The sequence below is a fragment of the Zerene cesonia genome, chromosome Z, assembly GCF_012273895.1.
Source record: "Zerene cesonia ecotype Mississippi chromosome Z, Zerene_cesonia_1.1, whole genome shotgun sequence".
Taxonomy (NCBI): Eukaryota; Metazoa; Arthropoda; class Insecta; order Lepidoptera; family Pieridae; genus Zerene; species Zerene cesonia.
This window is the reverse complement of record NC_052122.1, coordinates 4620494-4634716: the sequence shown is the minus strand read 5'-3', so window position 1 is coordinate 4634716 and position 14223 is coordinate 4620494. Positions and strand designations below refer to the sequence as shown.

The 14223-nt window shown below is 33.9% G+C and overlaps 1 protein-coding gene across 2 annotated transcripts in view; it reads left to right on the top strand.

The window, feature by feature from the left end:
• Positions 1–14223, top strand: part of LOC119835922 — a 52067-nt gene that overhangs the window by 9767 nt on the left and 28077 nt on the right. For both annotated transcript variants that reach the window (XM_038361051.1, XM_038361053.1), the window contains exons 2-3: positions 10392–10506; positions 11435–11608. In XM_038361051.1, the coding sequence (XP_038216979.1) occupies positions 10392–10506; positions 11435–11608 (289 nt within the window). The remainder of the gene's footprint in view (positions 1–10391; positions 10507–11434; positions 11609–14223) is intronic.

Sequence of the window (14223 nt, the reverse complement as noted above, 5' to 3'; positions counted from 1 at the left end):
AAAAAAAAAAAAAAAATATTAAAATTCGAAATATAGATTATGTGGTTTATATCTACTTTAAGATATCTTGAAATGTTTGTTAAACTGTGCCACGTGATACAATTTGCTTTGTTAAATACTAGTTTTGAGGCCGTGATTTTGCCGGCGAAGTCAACGAAAAAAAGATGATCCAGAATTTCTCCGCATACTTTCCGTTCCCAATTGATTTCTAGCACGAAACCTACTACGTCCTTTTTCGCGTCTCAATCTATCTTTGTACCAAATTTTATCGAAGATCTATTAGTGATACTAGCGCGTTCAAAACACAAAGAAACTCTACTGCTGTGTACATTAGTATAGATTCTTGGTGATTAAATAGAATCATGCTTATGATTACGATGGAAAATTATACAAAATTTACATTTGCACTAAAGACATGGATTAAGTCTTTAGAGCACACCTTGATGACCGTGCTTCGTTCATATCTATTCGGATTACTGAATATTGCTTATATAGTGAACATGCAAGGAGAGACAACACAGATGTTTACCTAGCTCAGATATAATTCGCATAATCCATTTGGGGACTTATATGTTAAACAAATACATAGCAAATCGAATTTGTTTGTGTACCTCACGGACCTTGGCATGCAGCCAGATGATTTGATAGTCTTGCGCAAACGGCACATGAGGCCAAACGTGTAACTTGGTATGTCTATGTCGTATTCATTCAACCATAACAATGGTTTGTTAGGATGCGGAAAAATGGCGGCAAATAACCAAAGATGGCTTGTTCATATTGTGGAACTAACATCACAATGTTAAGATACATTTCTAAATTTGTAATTTTAACTATAATGATAAGTTTACAGCAGTACGACGCCTTTGATCTCGCAGTAAAAGTTGAAAATGTCTAGACAATGTCCACGTTGACACAACTCAACAATAGTCAAAAATATAGTAATTATGAAAACGCAGGTCCCTCTTCAATTTATCGCAGGACAATGGTATATACCATTTTACAACATAATTACATATCATATATAAACACGGGACAGCCCTTGCATAGTATCCCGAGCTGCTTACAATATAGATATTGCAGCTCGGGCTCGTTGCTTCTGCAACTATACAGTAGGTGTACTAGTAGTCCATACAGTAGACGGTAGTCTACTGTCTACGACACTACACTGGTTGTAAGTAAGCTTCAAGGTATCTTTAATCCTGACCATCCTCATAAATCTGCGTCAAGTTCGTAATAAGAAAGCGTTTTAACTGTAACTAACTATGTATATAGTGTGGAAAAGATTTTTGTAAGCAACAAATTCAAAAAAAAAATAAAAACTACCGTTATTTGCAAAATAAAATAGGTCAAGTTTGATGACACTTGTAAGCAAAATCTCAAGAACTGTTTAAAATGAGAGAGCTTATACAACTTTTCATTCTCTGCGAGCCTCTACGTAGTTTAAATAGCCGTAATACTCAACGATGTTTTCAATTTTTTTGCCAATCAAACAAAAAGTTAACGCACGTATCTGGGTAGAGAAGTACCGCTACAGATACTAAATTCAGTTGTCAATCCACATTGTTATCGAGTAAAAAACAAAACAGAAAAAAAAGAAACTCCTTCGTTTTTAGTAACGTCGTTTAAAAAAGAAATACTTTAATACTTTATCATATATATCTATTTCCTTAAATTCCCTAAAGCTTTCAATATTTTTTTTATTTTTTTATTTTTAGGTTTGTACTGAATGAAAACTACTTAGTTTTCATTCATTTCTGCATAACCTATCTAATCACATAACACGCTCTCAGAATAAAAAAAAACGACAATGACATTATTGTCGACATAGTGGGACGACACCCCATCAAAATCTATTTTGCTCAACCCTGAATCCATTGTTACTATCATCAGTATAGACTCCATTCCGCCCACATCTTGACATTCCAATTTGAACCCCTCGATACAGAAATAATTGCACACCCCCACGCCGGACACTACAGGGTCATAACTAAAAGCTTTTCTATGTTAATTATAACAAAAATCAGATATAGGCCAATATCGACGCTACGGATTTATATTTGATTGAAATAATTTCGTAATATTATCGTTGTATCAATTTGAAATTAGTTAAGAAGACAGAATTAATTAAGAATTCAGAATTCATTTGGAGGCGCGTTGATAGACAAAAGCTTGAAAAAATAACGTCTTTCCAGGAGCGTTATCAAATGATAAACAAACAGCTTTTCGCCCGCGGCTTCGCCCACGTAGAATTCGCTTATATCGCACGACATGGTAAGGAGTATTTTCTTCGCATTAAAAAGTATATTTTGTTAAAGCGAGGGAAACCACGTTTAGCTCCATCATCATACCAAGTTTCATCAAAATTGGTTTGACAATAACGAACTTTCATACAACATCAACAACTATCGGATGATGATGAGAGGGGATCCCTCTTTCAACCCTTTCTACCCTTTTTTCGCTATAAAAAGTAGCCTTTGTCCTTTCCCAAGTTCAGTTCTATCGGTTCAGTGCCTTAGGCGTGAAAGCGTAACAGACAGACAGACAGAGTTACGCATTATTCGCATTTATTATATTAGTAGTTTTGTTCATAGGCTCTATTTTATGGAAATTTTACAAAGATTTATTTTTTATCGTATTCTAATTCATATTTATGATCTCCATTTTATTCTAGCTATACTACAGATTTATTTCGTTAAAGGTACCTAATAGTAATTTACTAGTTAATAAATAAAAGGAATAATCTAATTAAGCTGTTGTTGTAATTGGAGAAAGATAGCTAAGTAACATTTTGAAACTGTGATTTTTCCAACTGTTTGAAAACTTTCGAAAAATTGCTGTTCATTTTAAACAACATTTTATAATAAATATATATTCTTGGTACCAACGTTATAAAAATAAATTTTCAACTGTTTCTGGAAAATATGCGAGAGTGCAAAAAATTCGCAGCCCTTTGATACAATCGTCCGGACACAACACTCTTGACGGACATTGAAAATTACCTGGAAAACAAGCTCCCGATGCCGGGGGCAAAGGCTAAGTTAACAAAGGTGTTATTCCGTAATATTATACCTGAATACAAAGCTTTTAGCTGCACTCTCATTATATGATTCTCAGAACACCGACTCCATTTCATGCTTTACACGTGCAGCCTTTATGAAAAGCTTTATGTAATTCACTTTGACCGACAGATCCTGTGTGCTGGGTTCGATTGAATTTTCCGTGAAATTGTTTTAACATTTACAGCACAAAGATCCATCGGGCGCGAACTTGACATTCAATTAAACTGTCCCCTTTGTGCTCCAGTTCATAACCACGCTAGTCGCAGCACCTGATTTTGCTCGTGATTTAAAAAATATGTGTTTTAAAATCATAAGTGCAATCGTTTTCTAGTTTATTTTCATTTTTGACAAACTCGTTAGTTTGGTGCCTCAGCACCGAACGGAGAGGTTCAAACCTCAAGAGCTTCGGTCTGATACACTAGTCACCTACTTGTCCGTAGTAATTCTATACAAGAAATTATTTACGGGCTAGTTTAGGGACACGATCCCTGTCTCACAGAAATGATTCTCTTTTATTATATTTATTACAGAATGAGGCAAAAACGCATAAACGAAACTTACTTTAAAATAACATTAACAGCATGTTTAGAAATTTGTTGAGATGACGTCAACACAGCGCAATACCATAGCGTACCCGTACTTAAACGCTATTTATTTCCAGTCATACACTAACAATGCTAAAAGAACAAATTACATCGTTATGCGTAAAAAGTAAAACACCAATAGATCGTGTTAAATCGATACCAACATATCACTTGTACGACATTACCAAATAATCGTAAATTTCCCAACCCCATAAAAGCGATCTTCAAAATCTATTTGAAGGCGGTTCGACGAACTTTCAATCTTGTTACCGTATGTGTGTCTTTGTGTTTGGTAACCCAGCGTTACTATTTAAAAGCGAAAGAATTTAATGAAGACATTAAAAGACCGGTCTTTGAAGAAAGTGTATATATATGAGGTTGCAGGTTTATGATTATAACATGTTGAAAGAGGTTGGCGATAATGCAGGCGAAAATATGAAAAGATTTAATATGCAGATTATTATTTATTGGAGGTTCGGAGTTCATATAAGTTCATTGTGTATACCCCGCATTTGTATTCTGGTTAGTGTGATTATTATTTTCAATGGAAATCTTAAGAAATATTAATTATCTTCTAGTTAGGAGAATTCTTAAGGGCTAGCTTCTGCCCACGGCTTCGGTCTCGTTCGGCACATAAAAATTCTTTAAATCGATCGATATACCCTGATATCAGTGACGAACATAGTCATGGAATATTTGGTTTATAATAAAAATAAGTACTTCATTTATAGCAGACGGTTACCGTGGAGACCTACCTACGCTAGGGTGGGAATTACAACGTTTCGCGATGTAATTCCTCATAATTGCTATCTATAATTGTTCGCTCAATAACAAGCCCACGACTAGACATTGTGAAGGATATTATCGAGACTGTATCTTGATAAATTTATTCCAAGAAATGTCTTTTATAAACAAACATTTATCTTGAGTATTTTTCCCTTATTAGTGTAACATACAACAGAGAAAGCTGAAAGAAACACGCGCACCAGGAATAGGTCGCAATAATAATATTAAAAAACATTTTGCACAGATTAAAACTGCAAAAATTTAGAAGCAATATTAGGTTATAGATTTTTGCGTGGGTTGTAATTGAAAAGCGAATTCTGGGGATAGATTTGAAATGCAATTTTAAATCCCGATTTAGAACTACCGGAAAAATGGAGTGAAATTGAATGAATTAGCTCCCCTTCAGGGAACACATGTCCCCTTAGGCTTTAGGGTTTAGTACAAAAAACAAAGCTGAGTTCAATTTAAACGTACTGTTAATTGGATTCATAAGCTCAATTATAGTATATATGAACTTAGTAACATTTCATTTCTAATTCGACACTATTGTGTCTTCCAATGATTACCATAAAGTGTTAAAAAATATGTCTGTTATAATGGATAATAAGTTGTATTTTTATTGCGTACCGTAGGATGAATGATTTTCTATTTAATACTAAAATAATCACAAATAAAGGGTAGACAAAACAGTTCGTAACATATTAGCGAACAATAATTTTATTTATAACATACTAGACGAAATTGGGAATGGCCACGGCATTGGCGCTTCAGCGGTGATTATTTTTAGCTAACAAATTTTCATATGACGTAGTGCAATGGGACCTAGCAAAAAGTATATATGGTATATTATGTTTAAGTATTGTACATTTGCTTTAAATTAATAAAAACAAGTTTGTCAATACTGTATGCCTATAAGAAATTTATTCATACATTAAATCAAGAGGCGCTGAATACTTCTATTGATTTAATGTACCAGTCGATCGGAAATCGAAAAATGACAGGAGATTGAAGAAATAAACAAACATTTGAGGCAAGTTGCGCCGTCTAGTCTTAAAATTACATTCCACTAACCACGAACGTCAGCAAAAAGTGTAAGTGTTATTTAAATATTCTCGAAAAACTCGGTCAAGTGCGAGTCGGTATCGCGACTAAGGAGCTAAAGAGCAACTCTAAAACAAATAGTCACCCATCCAATTTATGACCATGCCATCCGTTGCCTTACCTCGATTTTAACTAACCAACAACACAAATACACCATCTCTGAAAATTTAACAGTCTGACAGCCTGGTGAAAGACGGGCGGACGAAAAACAGACAAATTTTTCTCTTCTTGCTTCTCTAAGCTTGCTGTGTACAATATTTACTATATGCATGTCTCCGGGTATTTGGCAATGTTGTAAGTAAACACATCATTGTCTCGAAGTTCGTTGAGAGTAAATCTGTTAAAACGAGGTATATTTATTTGTGATTAAACGTGTGATATATAAATTTACTTGCTTTATTAACTTGTAGGTATCTTTTTTTACACGCTTTTATTAGCTTCACCTGTAAACCACGTAGGTATGTAACCGACTCCTCCTTAGACTCGATTTTAACCCCCCTACATCGGACAGATTTTATTCAAACTTAGTACACTTATCAAGGATTAGCTATAATACAATAATTTCATGTAGTTGTCTTTTTTGCCAAAAAAATTGAATGACAACTCCATATAACCGCAAACGAATAAAGTCTTATATCAATAAATATCTATCAAATTGCTGCCTATTGATGGATCTGTATCTCAAATATTTAAAAATATATCTCAAATCTATCAGTAAAATAGTTATGCATAATATATTACGTACGAACATACGGACGTCGGATATGAAAAATATTGCTAGAGAGACAGAGACACGACAGATTCCAATTTTCCCCGGTTCCGGGAAGAGTGTAATTGTATTGCACTGGAAAATAATTCCGGGAATGCAAAATTCACTGCCAAAGGTTAAAGGTCGACTGGCAATCGGATCAAATATCGAAGGTTGCACTAATCGATGATTGGTTAGGCGAAGATAAACCTCACGGTTATTTATTCGTTTTTATTATGTAATAAGGTGTTTTTAAATTAATTCTCTTAATGTAATTGTTTTTAATGTTCGGCACTCGTGAAAGGGGTGAAGAAATCATCTTTGTTTCAACATTTAAAAAGGAAACCATAATTCGTTGTTTGTCAAAAGAGACTTAAACATAAGACAATATTCGAGTAACAATGTGATTTGTTAACGTACCACGTGTTTCAACTTTTTTTTTCTAAGAGACTTTAAAAGTTTTTCTTTTGTCTTGTACGAAGCTTTTGAAAAACATTTTCTAAATGGTAAATAACGCAATTTGAAGCATTATACCATTATAAAGAAATATAAAAGAGGTTTGTTACTGGCAAGAACAGTTGCGATAGAAAGAAGTACGTACCTACATCGGAATTAATTTGTTATTGGAGACACTAAGATTAGTGATATTAACGACAAAAAAGAGAAAAGTGACAGATAGGAAGGAGAAACCCACAGACGGACAGCGAAGTGTTAGTAATAGAATCCCATTTCAGCGATATCATAATAAAGATGTCTATGTCTTTATAATAGTAACAAAAATATGAAGAATTATTTCAAGTTAAAAAATAAAAATATTAATGCTGATCCGAAAAAGCCGCTCGTGTATTGAATGCTTTGCGAATGCACAGTTTCATATCGATCCGCGAGCCTTTGCCTGAATTCAGCCCGGGGGCTTTGAGCTCGGAGCTATTTTCTAGGACGTAGGTATCCTAAAGGTCACGGTTACACGCTTTTACAAGAACTCTTGCAATTCGATATTAGATTGTAAAGGAATATCGGAGAGATGTATATGATTAAATTATGAAAAATGCATGTATTTCGTTGTATCGTTGTGGATAACCACGGGATGTTGTAACGTATATTTTTCGTGCGTGTGTGTGTGTGTGTTTGTGTCTGTCTGTGGCATCGTACCTCTCGAACGGATGAAGCGTATTTTTATTTCGTTTTTATATTAAAAGGTAAATTAGTCGGAAGTATTCTTAGTTATCATCATCATCATCATCATCAGCCCATATATGTTCCCACTGCTGGGACTCAGGCCTCCTATGAGGGTTCAGGCCATAATCCACCACGCTGGCCAAGTGCGGGTTGGCAGATGTCACATGCCGTCGAACTTTTAATTCTTGGACATGAATTGTTGAAGCAGTGGTGATGTTATCTACATGCGCAGATAAATTGAAAAATCAATTTATTTCCTGCGCGCTCGCCCGGTCTCGAACCCCGACTTATCGATTTTGAAGTCCGAGGTCCTCACCACTGAGCCACCACTGATGACTTCTTAGTTATGTTTAATGAAAATCGGTCAAAGATGGCAGCCGCCAAAAAATGGCAGGTAAAGATATTTTTTTGTGTTAATTCTCTCAATATGAGTAGCATCGATAGGGCGTGACTATTAGAATACTATTACTACTATACTAACCGCCAACAGATAATGTGGTCGGGGTATCTTTAGATTTACAGGTGTCGAATTTTCGAACAAAATATTTTACTAGTAAGTTACTAGTAAATATTTTATTCAATAAGATTTCCGTGTTGGGTTTTGGCCTATTTGAATAAATAATTGTAAGGATATGCATTTGTTGAAGTGTTTTTTCTATTCTTAGCGGAATCCTTGATGACCAGATCAAAATAGATGTGTCTTTAATAATCCATATCAAATGTAGTGGTCAGTGGTAACACTCGCTTATATAATGTACATCCTATAATAAAAGTTTATAAAGAATAAACAGCGACTAGGCCTCTTTAAATACATTACTTATTAACAATGTATAAAGATGAAAAAAACAAACCTCATGAAAACAAACGTCGACCAAGTCGCGTGCAGACCCATAAATACGCGGGAATTGGTTCCCTCATAAAGTTTGAAACATTTAACGGCTTCTCCAACGGGAAGGAAATTGTTTTGTTAACATAAAAACGGACATCACAGAGCTTTAAAATATTCGGCCTATATACGTCACGTGGCTAGCAATGGTCTATTGCGCAAAGTTAATTTTAATCTTCACTAGCGGTACGGCGAATCTTGCCGTCGGTTACAGATATAAATGACGACGTCAATCATAGTTTTAAAGTCGCATTTAGATTGAAATTTTCGGAAGCGAGAACAGATAGCAGTACGCTCCATTGGTTAGAAAAGTTTATAGACTATACATATGAATTAATATAATATGAATTAGATATCCCTTCATTTCATAGTCGCAATTTGATGGATATGTTTATTTCTAATCTTTATATTTTTACAATAGATCATTTTAAAAATAATGTTCCATATTGTTTATAGTAATAAATAGCGTAAAAAGCTGCTTAATAATTATATAGACAAAATAGAATTTGAATTTTAGACAAAACATTTCATTATAATCTGCTTTGTTATTAGAAATATTCGTTACTATTTTTACAATATATTTATAGTCGCTTTATAGAATACAAGCTGCGCTCCGCGGTTTCACTCGCGTAAGTCCGTATCCCGTAGGAATAGGAACTACGTACCAAATTTCATCGCAATCGGTTCCGTAGTTTTTGCGTGAAAGAGCAACAAACACACACACATCCTTACAAACTTTCGCATTTATAATTATAGTAGGAAGTAGGATTAGTAGAAACGAAGATCAGTTAAATGTTCGTTATTAAAAATATACTGAGTGAAAATATTTTACGAAAGATGAACCTCATATCCATATCTAATCGATGTAACACTCACGAGAATCTAAAAATATTTCGTTCTATTGCTATTTCAGATTGATTCTACATTTTCACAAGAATAATCAATTAATTAATTGTTCGCCTAAGATACTTAGTATAATGATTAATGCGTGAGCGTTGAACAGAAGGGTTATAGTTTCGATTCCTGGGAGGTGCTAGAAAAATATCTCGTACTTGCAGGATACAAAAAGTTCTTGTCGGTAAATAAAATGGATTGGTGACGGATATACATAATGCATTTGCACTGTATGGGGTATAAAAAGAATTTTAAACACATACTACATTTTTATTATTATTCATCAAGAATTTTAATTTTTTTTTTTTATGTCACAGTCGGCAATGGAGCTGGTGGGACGCCTGATGGTAAGCGCTACCACCGCCCATGGACATTGGTAGTGGCGTAAAGTCGATTACAGACCTTACGCCTCTACAAATGGATTGCCGACTTTAAATTGGGAAGGGATTAAGAAAGGATTGGCGAGAGGAATAAAGGAAAGGACTGGGAAGGGGAAGGAAAAGGATATGGGCCTCCGGTTTACCCACTCACCGAACGAAACACAGCAGAATGCTATTTCACGCCGGTCTTCTGTGGGGGTGTGGTACTTCCCCGGTGCGAGCTGGCCCAATTCGTGCCGAAGCGTGCTCGACTACCACATACAAAATATCTACAATAAGATCCATTATAGTTCATGCCAAAAGAAAGGGAAATTTTTGATCTTTCTCCTTTTTCGCATTACATCTGCACCGGATTCAGACGGCGACAAAGACTTAGGAACGAAAAAACTGCGAAATAAGATTAAATACAAATTAAATCCGGCTCAGTTACAGGAGACAGTGTTTTACCAGAACTAACAATAACAGAACAAAATAAATTACAAACAGGTTGTTACAATTTACATATTCCACTCATGATAAATCTAAAGAACAAAATAAAAATATGCGTATGTGTTTTACATATGTTCGTGTGTGTTGTGTTTGTGAGAAGTCGCACCAGGTTCACACACACATCGTTCGCACATCTATCCATTACTTAATTAATTACTCTATTCTATCAGAATCAAAGTTTTCGAGCCAAATAAAAGCCAAATTTCTTTAAATAACCTTGTTTAATGAATTTTACCTACGCATTAATCAATATTATTATTTAAACGTACGTGGACATTTTTACAGGAGTCGTGCGGGAGCGACACTAGACAACCGTTTCAAAACATCAGTGGACGCGGGCGGCGTGCGCCTGACCGTATCCGCTGCTCGCACGGGTGACAGCGGCGTGTACACCCTACAAGTATGTACCACTCTTTAAGAATACCCACACATTAGAGCTTTCTTGTGATTGATTTTACGCGAGTATTATACATTAAGAAATTAAAGACTTTTTAATGAAGTAGGGAAATTCAGATCCCCGTGACCACGCTCGCTGTACCACCTGGTTAAATAATGTAACGAATAAATCGCGTTTAAAATATCTTAAAAAGTCTTTAACTTCAAATACCTATACATGATATAATCTGCTATAAAAATGTATTTCCCACTTTTGTCGATTTTTATTTTGAAAGGTAGTTTCAATCGGTATCGGCTCCATCAAAAATTTGTTACCTTAGAATTCATTGTATCTACTCATCTAACTGGTCGAATAGCCATGTCCTAGTGCACCAGATTAAAATTTTAATTGCTAACTACTAGACTGATATCAGACTCTTTGTTGACTTTTGAAAACTAGCTATCTACTATTTAGACACATTTAATTATTTATTTATTCATAGACTATATATCTATCTAATAGTTTTAGCAAACATACAGTTTAAATTAAATTATTATGTGGTGTAGCATGGTAGCTCAATTAGTTGTTATGAAATTATAAAATTAATACAATATGTAATACAATGTGAGATTCAAGCACGCTTCTAATATAAAATTATAAAAACATATTATGTTGTATCCTTCATGTTACATTTCAAAATTTGCATGAAAAACGAAAATCTATTTTTTCCAGTAGGGAATACACGTGGACAGAGTCTGTCTGTGGCTTTGGTGACTTTGAAAGGTCAGATAAAAATAAAACACGCTTTTCAGAGCCTCACCCGTAATGCATTTAAGCCACAAAACGTGAGCGCTGTGGTTTAACATTAAGCTGGACAATAATGCAAATACGATCTCACTAATAGATCGACTATTTTGTTAATGTTTGTGTTAATATGAGTTTTTGATCCCAGGCAAGCAATGCTGCTGGAAAGGACTCGACCCGGGTCACATTGGAGGTATCCCCGGATGAAATGCCGACGGGAGACGACCCGCCGACCTTCTTGCGGCGGCTACAGGACTTGACGGTGAAGGTTGGGACTAGAACGAGGTTCCTTGTTGAGATCGTCAGCTCGACTGAGTGTAAGGTAACAAATATACACTATTTATAGTAATCATTTAGGTTTCTTATGTATCTTGTCAGTTTTACTATGTGCAATGTTACAAAATATACGTTATGTTGTTACGTTTTGATATAATTTCATAAAATTTCTTTATAATACAAAGAATTTTTGATAAACATTAGTACATTATTGATATTTTTGTGATAATTTAATTTGGTTACTTATTTAGACATGAGACATGGATTCTTATCGAGCTTTATTTAAAGTCGGACTTGATGGCGCTATATGGAAAAATTTCCAGAAATATTAGTCATTTTATACATCAATGATCCTGTTTTTTTTTAAATATTTTATTATTTTCATAAAATAAGCATTTACTTATAAACACGTTATAATACTAAGGTGCCAACTTTGAAGTAATTTTAGTCAACATAATCTGAGAAAAGCTTGCATTAAAAAAAACATAGTTATAGTATCTACTACCTTATAGTTTGCAAAAAGTTTAGGGTAATGTTTTAAAAGATTGTAAAATAGACCGTCACGCTGCTTTTTACGTTATTCAGTGAATAAATGATACTTTTGGCGCGTTTCATGTGCTCGCACGAAATCGTTTTGCTTAAGGTCACGGCACTAGGAGAATCCCATGAGTAATAATTTAATACTATCAAAAACATTACTATTTTCCATTGTGTGTTAGTTTTTTAAAGCAAATTGTAAAAAAAATATTACCAAATATAATACATATTTAAACATTTTCACATCTGTAAATGCTATGCTAATTGTTTTATAGACAATATCTTTATAATTTTTTAATTGTTATATTTTTTAGAAAAATGTAATCTATTACTAATATTATAAAGCTGAGTTTGTTTGTTTGTTTAACGCACTAATCTCAGGAACTACTTGTCACATTTGAATAATTCTTTCAGTGTTAGATAGCCCATTTAATGAGGAAGACTATAGACTATATTATATGTACAACGGGCGAAGCCGGGACGGACCCCTAGTCAAATATATCAATTTTATATTATACATCATTATAAAACGTTAATTAAAAAAAACAGACACTTACTTTTATTTATAGAATATTACTCTATATATGTTAATTAGTCAGATAGTAATATTGCGGTTAAGTAACAATTTATTTTAAAAGCACATTAATAAATAATTTTAGGATTATTCTATCGTTGCTTGGTGCTTATTTTTTTTTATTAATGTCATCTGTGGCGCGAAGTAGTAATTTTAAATAGACTTAGAGTAATGGTACAAAAATAGACCCACACGGATACTCAAATTAGATCTTAGCTACATAGATTGGAAAGGTTTGTAACGAATGCTTTTAAAGTAAAAGGGTTTAAATTGAAATAAAATGTTTAATTTGACATTTTAACAGAAAAGACACGTTAAACTCGTGTTAAATGAATTTTATCTTTTTCAGCTACGTCCAAAATTCCAAAGGACAAGTAACATAGAAAATAAAAGCGTTGTCAAAAATTAAAAAAAAAAAAACAAAATTGGCGCCAATTTTATATTGTTGCAATATCGAATCATTTTTATTTATTTTCATATACCTACCTGTTTGTAGATTATTTATTGGTTATAAAGTGCTTAAGAAAAAGAGTGAATATAAAAATAAAGAATTTGTATGTTTTGTTATAATTAATAATATACCCATTGACTAATGTGAAATGTGTGAGACCTTGAACGGCGAAGGAATTCGTACGTCGCGGCGTTTCTTGTGACATAATTTTTCTATTTTAAAACTTCAGCGTAAAGTAGTGTTTTATAATTTACAACGATTTTATGATATACACATTGAATGAAATTTCATGATACTATATTATCAAGGTAATGGTCACTTTTACGTGTTTTCATTATTATTAATATATGTGTACCTTTCATGGATAACTTTTATTCGAATTTTGTTAATGTTAACTATATAATTTTCTTAAGCAAGTGATTATCATCGGTCTATATAATATGTGGGACTGCTGGGACTCTAGACTCCAATGTGGGTCCTGACCTTAATCCGCCACGCTGGCCAAGTGTAGGCAGATATCACATATCGCCGAAATTTTGATTCTTCCACATGCCGGTTTCATCACGATGTTTTCCTTCACCGTGTCGAGCAGCGATGTGGATCATTTGCAGATAAATTAAAAAATAAATTTATTACTTGCACGCTCCCCCGACATCGAACTCCCGTCTTTTTGCTTGAAGTCCAAGGTACTAACCACTGAGCCACCACGGCTCTAAAACTAATAGTACACATTAATGTATTTATAATAATGTATGTACCTACTTATCAAAACATGCCTTCCAATATGTTATAAAGCAATCGACCACCTTCCCATTTATTTTTTATCCCTGACATTCGAAAGTATGAAAAACAATCCATTTAATTATGAAGTAAACACTTTATATCACTTTTTATGATATTGCGCTGACGAAAAAAAAAACAGATTCGAAAATTAAAATTCCGTCGATTCTTGACCACTGCAAGTCCACTAGTCATTATTATGACATGTATATGAACATGAATTTGGTCCTTTTACCTACATAATTTTATCTATATAGTTATAACCATAGAATACGTACACTCAATAGGTGCCAAAACATAATATAGAACTTCCAGACCG